This window comes from Capricornis sumatraensis, chromosome X (assembly GCF_032405125.1).
Source record: "Capricornis sumatraensis isolate serow.1 chromosome X, serow.2, whole genome shotgun sequence".
Classification (NCBI taxonomy): domain Eukaryota; kingdom Metazoa; phylum Chordata; class Mammalia; order Artiodactyla; family Bovidae; genus Capricornis; species Capricornis sumatraensis.
In genome coordinates this window covers 91,938,297-91,952,706 of record NC_091092.1, presented here as the reverse complement: position 1 = coordinate 91,952,706, position 14,410 = coordinate 91,938,297, and the positions used below count along the sequence as shown (strand labels likewise).

At 39.9% G+C, this 14,410-nt stretch overlaps 1 protein-coding gene across 3 annotated transcripts in view; it reads left to right on the top strand.

Moving 5' to 3' along the window:
• PHF8 (PHD finger protein 8) overlaps positions 1 to 14,410 on the top strand; it is a 104,196-nt gene that overhangs the window by 32,512 nt on the left and 57,274 nt on the right. For all 3 annotated transcript variants that reach the window (XM_068962024.1, XM_068962022.1, XM_068962023.1), the window contains exons 2-7: positions 5,784 to 5,869; positions 6,253 to 6,361; positions 8,711 to 8,871; positions 10,233 to 10,374; positions 11,100 to 11,286; positions 13,758 to 13,920. In XM_068962024.1, the coding sequence (XP_068818125.1) occupies positions 5,784 to 5,869; positions 6,253 to 6,361; positions 8,711 to 8,871; positions 10,233 to 10,374; positions 11,100 to 11,286; positions 13,758 to 13,920 (848 nt within the window). The remainder of the gene's footprint in view (positions 1 to 5,783; positions 5,870 to 6,252; positions 6,362 to 8,710; positions 8,872 to 10,232; positions 10,375 to 11,099; positions 11,287 to 13,757; positions 13,921 to 14,410) is intronic.

Sequence of the window (14,410 nt, the reverse complement as noted above, 5' to 3'; positions counted from 1 at the left end):
CAGGGTGTTCGGGGTTGGTGCATTGGGATGACCCAGAGGGATGGGACTGGGAGGGAGGTGGGAGAGGGGTTCAGGATGGGGAACACATGTACACCCGTGGCTGATTCATGGCAATGTATGACAAAACCACTACAATATTGTAAAGTAATTAGCCTCCAATTAAAATGAATAAATTTATTTTAAAAAACAAAAAAAAATGTACTAATCATACCACTGCTGAAAATTTTATCAAACTAGTCAAAAAAATTAGTGAATTTTGGTTTAAGGTCCAAAATAAAAATATTTGCAAAATTATTTCGCCATATAACACTTTTGGACCTTCAGTTCAGTTCAGTTCAGTCGCTCAGTGGTGTCCCACTGTTTGCAACCCCGTGGACTGCAGCACAGCAGGCCTCCCTGTCCATCACCAACTCCTAGAGTTTACTCAAACTCATGTCTATTAAAAAGAATGTCAGCTTCTTAAGAGCAGGGATTTTTGTATGCTTGTTCTGTGTCTTTGTCTCTCCAGCACCAAGACCAGGGCCTGGCAGATGCTCATTAAATATTAGCTTGAGGAATGGACCCCAGGCAAATGGGGTATTATGGAAGTCAAGTAAAGAGAGCACAGGGTCAGTACTGTGATAATGCTGCTAGGTCAAGTGAGATAAAAAAGAGAAGTACTTATTGCATGTATCAATAAGGAGGTTAAGATATCAGTGAGGTCTGTTTTTGCTTTCGAACTGTGGTGCTGGAAAAACTCTTGAGTGTCCCTTGGACAGCAAGGAGATCAAATCAGTCAATGCTAAAGGAAGTCAACCCTGAATATTCATCGGAAGGACTGATGCTGAAGCTGAAGCTCCAGTACATTGGCCACCTGATGCAAAGAGCTGACTCGTTGGAAAAGACCCTGATGCTGGGAAAGATTGATGGCAAGAGGAGAAGGGGATGACAGAGGATGAGATGGTTGGATGGCATCACTGAATCAATGGACATGAGTTTGAGCAAACTCTGGGAGATAGTGAAGGACATGGAAGCATGGCATGCTGCAGTCCATAGGATCACAAAGAGTCAGACATGACTTAGCTACTGAACAACAAAAAGACTAAAATCAGACTGCAGCAGTGGGTGAGAAAGTGTACACAGCAACCTGAAAAAATTCTTTTTATCGGTTTGGTCCCTGTGGAAGGTCTCTGGATACTACCAGTTGGCTAGGAACAGGAGGGAGACTTTTTTAAAAAAGATTTTTTTTTGATGTGGACCACTTTTACCGTCTTTATTGAATTTGTTACAATGTTACAATGTTGTTTCTGTTTTATGGTTTTATGGTTATTTTTTTTGTTTTTTTTTTTTTTTTTGCCACAAGACAAGCAGGATATTAGTTCCCCAACCAGGGATTGAACCCTCACCCCCTGCACTGGAAGATAAAGTCTTAACCACTGGACCATCAGGGAAGTCCCAAAAGGGAGACTTTTCACTGTAAAACACTTCTGTACCTTTTGAGTTTCATAAAATGTATACTTGATATTTATTTAAATAAAAGTCATTGTGAAGCTGCATAGGTTAAACAAAGAAGATATTTAGCTTTGAAGTGACAGAGAAGGGCAGACAAGGAGGGAGGGTGTTGTCTTTTTTATATCTGTAAAGATTAGTGAGCTAGTTTAAATGCTATTATGAAGGAGAAGGTGAAGAGGGAGAGGAAAGAAGAGATAACTTATTGAGAAGGTAAAAATGTGACCCAGGTAGAAAAGCTGACTTTACAAAGAAGGAAAGAGTTCTTTTGTTGTGACAGGAGGAAAAGAAGGGTGTAGAAGGAGGTGGATTTGGTGTGGGAAGTTGAGGTAGTTCCCCTCTGTTTACTTCATTTTATCTAAGAAGTCAGAGGCAAGGTCATTTGTTGCGAGAAAAGAAGGTAGTGGGGTCAGAGATTTGAAATAGCCACTGTGGATAATGGAGGAGAGAACTGAGCAGGGAAATACAGGAGAATTATCAGGCAGCATTACCCAGATTGTTTTTGAAATAGGCTTTATTTTTTAGAGTAGTTTTAGGTTCACAGCCAAATTGAGTGGAAGGTACAGAGATTACCCATTTGCCTCCTGCGTGCACATGCATAGCCTCCCCCATTAGCAACATCTCCCACCACCAGAGTGGTATGTTTGTTAAAGTAGATGAACCTATGTTGACACATGAGTTACACCCCAAATCCATAGTTTACATCAAGATTTACTCTTGGTATTATACATTCTGTGGGTTTTGGGCAAATGTATAATGACTTGTACCCACCATTATATTGTTTTAGTAGCAGAATAATTTCACTGCTCTAAAAATTCTATGTGCTCCGCCTATTCATCTCTCTTTTCCTGCCATCCCCTGGCAACTACTGATCTTTTTACTGTCCCCATTGCTTTGCCTTTTCCAGAATGTCGTGTAGTTGGAATCATAAAATATGTAGTCTGATGGCGTTCTTTCAGTTTCTTTCATATCTATTCATGGCTTAATAGCTCTTTTTATTTTTTTTCAGTGCTGAATAATATTCAGTTGTCTGAATGTACCACATTTTATCCATTCACCTACTGAAGAGCATCTTGGTTGCATCCAAATTTTGGCAATTATGAATGAAGTGGCCATAAACATCTGTGTGCAGATTTCTGTGTGGACATAGTTTTCAGTTACTTTGAGTAAATGCCAGAGAATGAAGTTGGTTTTGTAAGAAACTGCCAAATTGTATTCTAAAGTGGCTGTGTTTTGCATTCCCACCTGCAAAGGATGAGAATTCCTGTTGTTCCACCTCCTCGCCAACATTTCATGCTGTCAGTGTTCTGAATTTTGGCTATTCTGATAGGTGTATAGTGATATCTCATTGTTTTAATTTGTATTGTCCTATTGATAGATGAAGTGGAACACCTTTTCATATACTTATTTGCTATCTGTACGTCTTTGGTGAGGTATTTGTTCAGATCTTATGCCCATTTTTAATCGGGTTGTTCATTTTCTTACTGTTGAGTTTTAAGAGTTCTTTGTGTATTTTGGATAACAGTCCTTTATTAGATATGTCCTTTGCAAATATTTACTCTCAGTCTTTGGCTTATCTTTTCATTATCTACCTTTCATAGAGAGGGTTTTAATTTTAATGAAGTCTGGCTTATCAATTCTCATTTTTCACGGACTGTGCCTTTGGTATTACATCTAAAAAGTCATTGCCAAACTTAAATTTATCTAGATCCTCTCCTATGTTATCTTCTAGAAGTTTTCTAGCTTTACATTTTGTATTTCGGTCTGTGATCGATTTTGAGTTCTTTTTTGTGATGAGTATAAGGTCTGTGTGTAATTTCATTTGTTTGCATGTTCAGTTGTTCTGGCACCATTTGTTGAAAGACTGTCTTTGCCACATTGTATTACCTTTGCTCCTTTATCAAAGATCAGTTGACTCTATTTCTGTTGATCTATTTCTGGGCACTCTGTCCTGTTCTATTGATCTGATTATTCTTCCATCAGTGCCACACTGTCTTGATTATTGTAGCTTTTTAAAATTTTTGCCGCACCATGCAGCATGTGGGATCTCAGTTCCCTGATCAAGAATTGAACCTGCTACCCCTGCATTTGAAGCACAGAGTCTTTACTGCTGGATCGCCAGGGAAGTCCTGATTACTGTAGCTTTACAATAAGTGTTTGAGTCAGGTAGCATCAGTCTTCCAACATTGTTCTTCTCCTTCAATGTTGTGTTGGTTATTCTATGGCTTAGATATTTTGGACACTCAGTTTACTGTGGCACCAATTCATTGAATGATTTTTTTTCTTCTAGCCATGTCCAGTGGTTCAGTGGATTGAGCCAGGGCTTGGATTTGCACGTGGGAGTGATGTAAAGGCAGTGGGGCAAGTGAGTTGAGGGTATCTGTAAGAGAATGGTTGAAGTGAGGAATGATGGAATCTATAAACTAGATAGGGAAGAAGGGTGAAGGCAATAGTAGTTGAACAGGTGAAAAGTAGAATCAACAGATTTTGAGGGCAAAGAACAGGTGTAAAGAATGAGAGCTGGATGGATGACCTTGTGGTCAGAGAGTGATGTGTGCATTTTGTATTCCAGAGGTGGAGCAGTTGCAAGTATTGATAGGGTTTTGAGGGATGGCCATGAAAACTGGCAGCTGAAATTGGAGTGGAATCTCTGAAGATGAGAAGGTCAATGTGCTAAGAGGCTGAGATGTTAGGCCTCTATATCCTTGATTATGTCATGTGAGAGATTGGCAGGACTTGAGATGGAGAGGAATCTGTGAGCAGGTTCTTCAGTGAATGAAAAAGGTATGTTTGGGAGATGAGTAGCTGACAGTGAAGAAGAGTGGGAAGAGGTATGTATGAATGATATGAAACTCAGAAAAGTAGGAGATCTTATACAAGGATAGAGGAGAGATGATTTCAGAATCTCACTGGAAAGTGAGGGGGACGTCCACCCCCAGCCCAGCCCTGAGTTGTAAGGGTCTGGGAGAATGTACAGCTTCTACCTGACCAAGTTCTAACACAGTGCTTCTGAGACTTTCTGAGGTGAAGGACCAGGGTATTTTTTTAATTTCCAATCTGTAATGGACTAATGCTTTTATGAAATAAAATGTCCCCAATTTATTGATCTGAAACAGATTTACAAGGTTAGCAGTGGGGAAGGTGGTGGCGTCCTGATCCCAGGAAGTCAGTTCATGACCATGGTCTTGAACCAAAATGGTTGGAGATCTGCCTTATTTTTATGTTCCCTGTTCTGTGTGGCTGACCAAAGATTTTTAAGAGTTAGATCTTAGCCAGAAGATTTTTAGAGGGCTGCTGATGACTTCTTTGGTGAGGAAGGGTTTACATTTTGTGAGATTACTAGCTCACATACATGTAAACTCAGATTTTCAAAATTATGTCTTTCTCAGATATTATAATATGAAATTAATAATGCGTGCTCATTGTAGACAATTAGGAAAAACAGATAAGGAAGAAACAATGGTTACCATAATCCTTCACTGAGAGGGAACCACTGTTTTCATTCCTCTTCATTTAATAAATTGCTCAATAAAGTTTAGAAGAAGGCAATGGCAGCACACTCCAGTACTCTTGCCTGGGAAATCCCATGGACAGAGGAGCCTGGTACACTGCAGTCCATGGGTCGCGAAGAGTCAGACACGACTGAGCGACTTCACTTTCACTTTCCACTTTCATGCACTGGAGAAGGAAATGGCAAACCACTCCAGAATTCTTGCCTGGAGAATCCCAGGGACAGTGGAGCCTGGTGGGCTGACGTCTGTGGTGTCACACAGAGTCGGACACAACTGACACAACTTAGCAGCAGCAGCAGCAATAAAGTTTAAATGTTTGATTTTATATAGGCATAATATTTTAGATATAGTGGTTAAATAAAATATTATTAAATTATTATTAAAATTAATTTCACTTGTTTCTTTTTACCTTTTAATGGGGCTATTAGAACATTTAAAATTACGTATTTGACTCACATTATATTTCTGTCGTACAGCACTGCTCTAGAGTCTCTTCCAGCTTTGACCATTCTGAGTCTTAATGAAGCTTTATTGTCTACTTTTTTAGCTCTGTCATAATTATTTTAGACCGTTGTGGTGCAATAGAACTTTTTGCGTTGACAAAACAGTTTGATAATCTGCCCAATACGGTAACCACATGTAGCTATTGAGCACTTGAAATGTTCCTAGAGTGATGGAGGAACTGCATTTAAAATTTTACTTAATTATGTATTGAACAACACAATTCTAGACCTTATGAAAAATAACATTTCCACAAACATTGGCTGATTTTCTCTTTTCTAGTTGTGTTGGTGTTGAAGAGGAGAAGGCTGCTGACATTGACCTCTACCACTGCCCCAATTGTGAGGTCTTACATGGGCCCTCCATTAGTAAGTAGATCTTGGGATTTTAAAGAGAAGGCAATCCAAAGAGACAAAGCAAAGGAAGCTTGGAAGGGAAATTGCCTTTGCCTGAGTGCTTCAGATTTGTCTCCCTTGGGAAATAGGAGAAGCTTATGTAGGTCCTGCAGGCCAGCAGCTGCTCCACTGAGAGGGCAGAAATGTAGCTTCACCTCCCTCCCTTATTTAGGGATTCCCCAAAGGAAGCACCTATCCTCACCAAGTGCTTTTCTGAGTCCATGAGGGATTCCTTGACTCCAGATGCTCCAGTAGGTTGTTAGATTGGAAGAGAAGCAGGATCTGCTGAGGCTTTTGCTTTTAGAACCATAGCCTGTAGCCATTTTGACTCAGTCTCTTGTCTTTCTCTGGCTTAGTGAAAAAACGCCGTGTATCTTCAAAAGGCCATGATACACACAAGGGGAAGCCAGTGAAGACGGGAAGCCCTACATTCATTCGAGAGCTCCGGAGTAGGACCTTTGACAGGTGAGGACCCCCTACTCCAAGGCCCAGTGAACACTACTGCTCTGGGAAGCTGGGACCCATCTCTTCTCAGCTTTTCCACTGGCTGTCCCACTAGGTACCTCCATCATTTCGTGATGTCTGCAGGGCTCTGAGTTCCCTTTGTGGGGAGATCTTCTGTTTTAGTCAGTTTCTGAGAAACATTGTTAGAGTTTCATTTGATGTACAGAGTACATTAAGGTCTACTTGTAGAAACTATGAGTAGATAGAGAGGCAGTTTTTGCCTCAGTCAGGAGAGGATATTTACATGTACCTAGGGAATGCTATAACTAGAAAGAGTCTTAAAAACTAGAAAGTTTAATTCTCTCATTGTAGAGAAGTGGAAACTCTCTGGAAAAATTTTTTTGAGTAGTCATGTATTTCTTTTACAATCAAAATATTTATTTCCTTAAAAAATTAAGATTGGCTTATTGAAAATAAACTACTTGAACAAAAATAATGAGTTAGAAAAGTTAATGAAGAAAGCACTGTCTTTTGCTTAGTTTTTAATTCATTTGATCATTTTCAGCTCTCCTGTAAATGAAGTGTTATTTAGGATTATAAGTGTTTCTTCAATTTAGTATTTGTTTTATTTAAAGGCAATGAGTTTCGTTTTTACTCTACCCCCTCAGGTCCTGTCTCCAAAGTCAACCAATTTCTTGTGCATTCTTTCAGAAATAGTTTTTGTTTATACAAACATATATGAATGTGTGTTTCCCCTTTTTTAAAATTAAAAAACACAAATAGAAACACTTACTGTTCTATATCTTGCTTTTTAAAAAATATAAATTCTATATCTTAGAGATCAATCCATAACAGCATATACCAATGTTCCTCATTCCTTTTCGTGGATATTTAGTACTCCTTTGTATGAATGTATAGTTTATTTAAGCAGTCCTCTTGATGAACATTTAAATTGATTCTAGTATTTTACTATTAGGAAAAGAATGCTGCAGTTAATGTCTTTGTACTTAAGTGTTTGCATATGTGAGTGAGTGTATGTGTAGATTTACTACCTAAAAGTAAAACTGCTAGGTCAAAGGGTATGTGCTTTAAACATGTTTATAGATATTGCTAGGTTGTTTCTGATGTGACCACATCATTTCATACTCCCACTAAACAATGTGTGAGGGTGCCTATTTCCCTATTATCCTGGCTAACACTATTTATTATCAAACTTTTTTGCCTTTCTGATAAGATAAAAAATGAGATTTCACTGTTTCCATGTGGATTTCTTTAGTGATTAAGGAAGCATGTATATTATGATGCATTTATAAGTCATCTTTATTTTTCTTCTCTGTTAACTATCTGCTTACATTGTTTGACAGTTTTTCTGTTGGGTTACTGCCTATTTCTTGTTGATCTGTAGTAGCTTTCCATGCAGAAAATTTTAAATTTTAGGTAGTTTAATTTACTTATTACTATTTTTAATGGCTACTGGGCCTTGTCTTTTCCATAATTTTTTCTACCCTGTGGCTTTATTTTTTTCTAATTTAATCTTTGTTCCATCTAGAATTATGTAAATAATGAGCCAGACATTGATCTTCATATTTTTCCAGATGTTTATCCCAACACAATTTGTCAAATAGCCCAGCTTTTTCTCCAACATGATTTTAAGAAAACCAGAAACCCCTGTTTTCTAGTTAACTATGTATGTCAAGAGAGTAGTTATAAAAATTGTTTTTGTTTTCTAAATCAGTCTTTTCTCTACTTTCCAGTATTTTTAAATGTGGTAGTACTTCTCTGAAAGTGAAAGTCGCTCAGTCATGTCTGACTCTTTGCAACCCCATGGACTGTATAGTCCATGGAATTCTCCAGGCCAGAATATTGGAGGGAGTAGCTGTTCCCTTCTCCAGGAGATCTTCCTAACTTAGGGATCAAACCCAGGTCTCCCACAATGCAGGTGGATTCTTTATTAGCTGAGCCATCAGGGAAGCCAAAGAATACTGGAGTGGGTAGCCTATCCCTTCTCCAGCTGAACTACCGGGGAAGCCCAAGGTGCTGCTCTGGGTTAGTGTAAATCAGCTAAACTTGTCTGATACATCTTTTCTTCTGGGGCAGGTGGTTGACTGATTTGTTCCTTTGTCATCTAGAGAAGAGCATCATATTGACAGGATATCCTGGATTTAACTTCCCACCTCTGCCAGTGGCCTGGCTTCTTGCCTTCGATAGGTCATTTCTTAGCTGAGATGTGAAGTTTATGCCACTCATTACTTGCCAGCCCACACTAGGTCCCCTCAGGAAGACCCCACACCTTTGGTGAGTGAAAGCATCCAGTGAGGCCTTCAGTAGCAGAGCTTGTAGGGTTCATGCTTTCTCTTGTGTGGCCCACAGTTCAGATGAAGTGATTCTGAAGCCCACTGGAAGTCAGCTGACTGTGGAATTCCTGGAAGAGAATAGCTTCAGTGTGCCCATCCTGGTCTTGAAGAAAGATGGATTGGGGATGACGTTGCCCTCACCATCATTCACTGTGAGGGATGTGGAACACTATGTTGGTAAGCACCACAGACCCTCTTAACTGTGACATTGTTCACTCCCATCAAAACATATGACCCTTCCCTTCCAGTTTTCACTTCTTTTCTAGCCATCTTGGAAATCTAAGGTAATGTACCTTGCCCAGAGTCATTCTTAGGCAAAGCTAGAACCAAAATCCTGGTCTTTTTTCCTTTTCCTCCTGCTGCTGCTACTGGTAAGTCGTTTCAGTCATGTCTGACTCTATGTGACCCCATAGATGGCAGCCCACCAGGCTCCACCATCCCTGGGATTCTCCAGGCAAGAACACTGGAGTGGGTTGCCATTTCCTTCTCCAATGCATGAGAGTGAAAAGTGAAAGTGAAGTTGCTCAGTTGTGTCCGACTCTTAGCGACCCCTGGACTGTAGTACCAGGCTCCTCCATCCACGGAATTTTCCAGGCAAGAGTACTGGAGTGGGGTGCCATTGCCTTCTCTGCCTCTTCCTCCCACTGCTGCTAAGTCACTTCAGTCATGTACAACTCTGTGTGACCCCATAGACGTCAGCCCACCAGGCTCCCCCATCCCTGGGATTCTCCAGGCAAGAACACTGGAGTTGGTTGCCATTTCCTTCTCCAATGCATGAAAGTGAAAAGTCAAAGTGAAGTCGTTCAGTCATGTCTGACTCTTAGGGACCCCATGGACTGCAGCCTACCAGGCTCCTCCATCCATGGGATTTTCCAGGCAAGAGTACTGGAGTGGGGTGCCATTGCCTTCTCTGCCTTTTCCTCCTAATAGACCACAAACTCCAGGCTGAGCCCCATCTTTTACCTGGGGAATTCCAAAGATTGTTTTGACCTCTCTGTACTCTGTTGAAATGAGAAAGCCTTTGACTTTTGCCCTCATATGCTAGTTGTATTCTGGACATGAATTTTAGGAGAGAGGAAGAGAAGTGAGGAAGCAGGACCCAGGCAGATGGATTGTACTGTGAGACCGTGTGTCAAGCATTTCTGTTGCCCTAGCATGTCTGGACCTGGCACATAGGTCTAAGGAGAGTGTGAGAAATACCTACCCACACTTCCTATATGTGTCCGACTCTTTGCGACCCCATGGACTGTAGCCTGCCAGGCTCCTCCATCCATGGGAGTTTCCAGGCAAGAATACTAGAGTACGTTGCCATTTCCTTCTCCAGGGGATCTTTCTGACCCAGGGATTGAACCTGGATCTTCTGCATTGCAGGCAGACTCTCTGCCATCTGAGCCACCAGGGAATCCCCCACTTCCCATATATGTGTAAATAAATACATGGAGAGAAGTTTTCAGTGTAAGGTCAAGGTCACTGATTAGGGGATGAGTGTTCCTTGGTCCCTGAGGCCACTTGGTACAGAGCCTATCTCTTTATTCCAGGTTCTGACAAAGAAATTGATGTGATTGATGTGGCCCGCCAGGCCGACTGCAAGATGAAGCTTGGTGATTTTGTGAAATATTATTATAGCGGGAAGAGGGAGAAAGTCCTCAATGTTATTAGTTTGGAATTCTCTGATACCAGGTAAGAGGGGCAGGGGTAAGTAAAAAGCATCACAGAGTACCTAGGACTTGTATATACTGAGTATGTATTAGTGTTCCTCTCCCTTCCTTCGGGTGGTTTCTTCCTTTGGCATGGGGAGCTGGTTTATACTTTCTAGGGTAGTTGCTCACATTATAACAACCAAATCATGTTTCTCCTTTACAGTTTCTAGCATTGGATAGATTATTCAGTGGCTGTTTTAATTAATTTTTGTCTCTTTTAAGATCCAGGACAGCTTCCTTAGACCTTTTTTTCTGGTATGTAGATTGTGGCATGGTCACTGTTTAACTCCCAGGATAGCTCCACTGTCCCAGGTAAACACTTCTTTACCTGGAACTGAGCTCTGATAGGTTTCTCTACTTGATCTTCATAAAGAAGAAACTGTGAGATAGGGACAGTACAATACTGTTAAAACCCACATGACAAGTGAGTGGGCCTGGGTGTGGAGATTCTGAGCATTCAGTGGAGGAAATGATCACCTTTGACTGGGGATGGCTGTGGAGCTGGGACTTGGAACTTCCATAGCTGAGTGGAAAGAGAATGCTGACTTGTCTTATAAAAATAAGTGTACTATGTGCTTTTGGGGATTCTGTGGAGAGAACTTCTTTGTCTTCCCTGATTCTCACTAGGATGGGGGGCATTTTATACTGGCTTCAACCTTCAGTTCCCAATCAGCTGACATCTGCTCTCCACCCCTTCCTTGATAGGCTTTCTAACCTTGTGGAGACACCCAAGATTGTTCGGAAGCTCTCATGGGTGGAGAACTTGTGGCCAGAGGAGTGTATCTTTGAGAGGCCCAATGTGCAGAAGTACTGCCTCATGAGCGTGCGGGATAGCTATACAGACTTTCACATTGACTTTGGTGGCACCTCGGTCTGGTACCATGTGCTCAAGGTAAGAAGGGGTATGGTTTCTGAAGACAGCCGGGCCTTGGGCCTCCCTGTTTGTTTCAAGTGGTAGCATAAAACAGGCTGCTAAGGCCTACCTGCATCCCAGATTCTATTTGGGTAACATTTACACTTAACTGCGCTTATCAAGGTTGGGTATTGAGTGGATATGCAGTATAAGTTGTCTCTGCTTCATAGTTTTGATGATTAACTTTAAAAAAAATAACAACAGATGTGTAAGGTTTTCTCTGTTAATTGAACCAATCTGTACTCCTACCTCTAGGTATGGAAATGTCCATATTTATTGCAGAAATTTCTGGTAACATGAGATACTCCGCCTCCTCCCAAGTTTTTTGAATTATAATTTTTTTACTATGACATTCATCGATTTTAAGTTTATAGTTTGATGAGTTTTGACAATTGTATAAATAGTTGCATGACTGCCACCACTGAAGATAGAGCATGTATGAGCTGTTTGGTTTTTTAAAAAAGTTTTATTTATTTCTTTTTGGCTGCACTGGGTCTTCATTGTTGCACATAGGCTTTCTCTAGTTGCAGCAAGTGGGGGCTACTCTCTAGTTGTGGTGCATGGGCTTCTCATTGCACTGGCTTCTCTTGTTGCAGAACATGGGCTGTAGGGCACATGGGCTTCAGTAGCTGTGTCATACAGGCTCAGTAGTTGTGGCTCACAGTCTCTAGAATGCAGTTCTGTAGTTGTGGCACATAGGCGTAGCTGCCCCAAGACATATGGAATCTTCCCACATCAGGGATCAAACCTGTGTCCCCTGCATTGGTAGACAGATTCTTAACCACTGGACCATCAGGGAAGTCTGAGATGTTTTTTTTAAATATCAGCCTTCCTGTAGTTTCCCTTTTCATGGTTGTTACAGTTTTGTAATTAGCATATTGATTGTCAGTATGTGCATCTGAGTGAACTCCGGGAGTTGGTGATGGACAGAGGGGCCTGGCGTGCTGCGATTCATGGGGTCGCAAAGAGTCGGACACGACTGAGCAACTGAACTGAACTGAAACAAATTTCTTAAATAACTTTTGTTTTCTACCACTGTTCATGCTATTTAGTTTTATCAGAAATGCCAAGAAAAGAGGAGAAACTTGGATATAGCTCTTGTCCAAATGATCACAAATCCTGAACTAGTTGTTTATCATGAAGAAATTGGAGTGTGTAAATGAAAGTGCTGTTATACAAATGTTATATTTAACTGTTTATTTTATTTTTTGACTTTTTATTTTGGAGTATAGCCCATTAACAATGTTGTGATAGTTTCAGGTGGACAGCAAATGGACTCAGCCATACATATACATGTATCCATTCTCCCCCAAACTCCCCTCCGATTGAGGCTGCCATATAACATTGAGCAGAATTCCCTGTGCTATACACTAGGACCTTGTTGGTTATCCATTTTAAATATAGCAGGAGATCCCAAACTCCCTATCTTGTCCCCCATTAACATTTTAATTTTTAAATAGTTTCATTTTTACAGAAAAATTGCTAATAGGAAGATTTCCTGTGTGCCCTTCACTCAAATTCCTATGTTACTATTTTATTATATTCTCTTTCTCTGAAGCAAACATAATAAAATAATCTTATATATATATATTTTCTGAAATACTCGAAAGTATTTTCAGACATGATATCCCTTTACCTTGTAATAATTCAGTGTGTCTTTCTTAAAAACAAAGGTATTCTCTTATATCATCACAATATAGTTATCGGAATCAAAATTAATATTGATATAGTACTATTATCTAATCTGATCTGATTCAAATTTCTCCAGTTGTACAGTAGATATTTTCTAGTGTTGCTTTTCTACACTGAAATGTATTGTCATGAAATATTGATTAAACTAATCAAGCTATGGGTTGGAGAGACTTTTGTGCTAGTGGGTTTTTCTTTCTTTTCTGCTAAATTACCTATGTGGTGATTATCCAGACAAAGCATAATTAAGAAATAAAATGTTCTTCCAACAGATAATCACGCAACATATAATCTTCCAGAAGTCCTTGGGCGATTACTGAACTTTTAAACTTTTATTAGCTGTGATTACAGGTGTGAGAAGAAACAGTCTCCGCAAATGGCATTTAAAGGCAAATTCAATTTTCTTCTCATTAGTAATGTGGCCTTAAATTCTCCTGGGGCTGGCAGTATTGATCTGCTCATCTGTAGAGGACATTTTTCATTTGGTATTGCAGGAGCCTTTGGTGTACATTTGACTTAAGTTGACAATTTTGTTTGAAATGCCCTTTCCAGATTGTTTTTGTTAGTCTTATAGAAGCTTAAAAGTACAAAGTGAAAAGGAACTTTTGAAGTTTTCCATATTTGTATATAAATGATCCTTGGACAGAAAGAATTCTAGCATACTACATGGTCCTGGAACATGAGAGAATATTCTTTTGGAGAATCCTGGAAGTCTTTTCTGGAAACCCTTGATGTCTTTGGCCCTTCCATCTTTGTTTCAGGGTGAGAAGATCTTCTACCTGATCCGTCCAACAAATGCCAACCTGACTCTCTTTGAGTGCTGGAGCAGCTCCTCTAACCAGAATGAGATGTTCTTTGGGGACCAGGTGGACAAGTGCTACAAGTGTTCTGTGAAGCAAGGACAGACACTTTTCATTCCTACAGGTCTTCCCTGGGCCTATCTGGGAGGGTTTGAGGAAGGTGGGAGAGATTTTAATTAACATTCAATTTCCTTAAACTTTATTAGGCTATTCAAGTTATTTTTTGCTGGGTGAGTTGTAATAGTTTGTGCTTTCGGAGCAATTGGCCCATCTTATCTAAGTTGTCAAATTTATATGTGAGGAGTTGTTCATAGTATTTCTTATTATTCTTTTGATATCTTCTAAGTCTCTAGTGTACCCTCTTTTCATTCTTGATGTTAGTAATCTGTGAATTTCAATTTTGTTGAACGTTTAAAAGAATCATCTGTTGTTTCATTGTGATTTTCAATGTAGTCTTTCTGTTTTCAATTTCATTGATTTCTGCTTTTATCTTTTTTCCTTCTTTCTGCTTACTTTGGGTTTATTTTGCTCTCCTTTTTTTCAGTCTTGAGACAATAGCTTAGATTATTGACTTAAGATTTTTCTTCACTTTTAATGTATTTAGTGCAATAAAT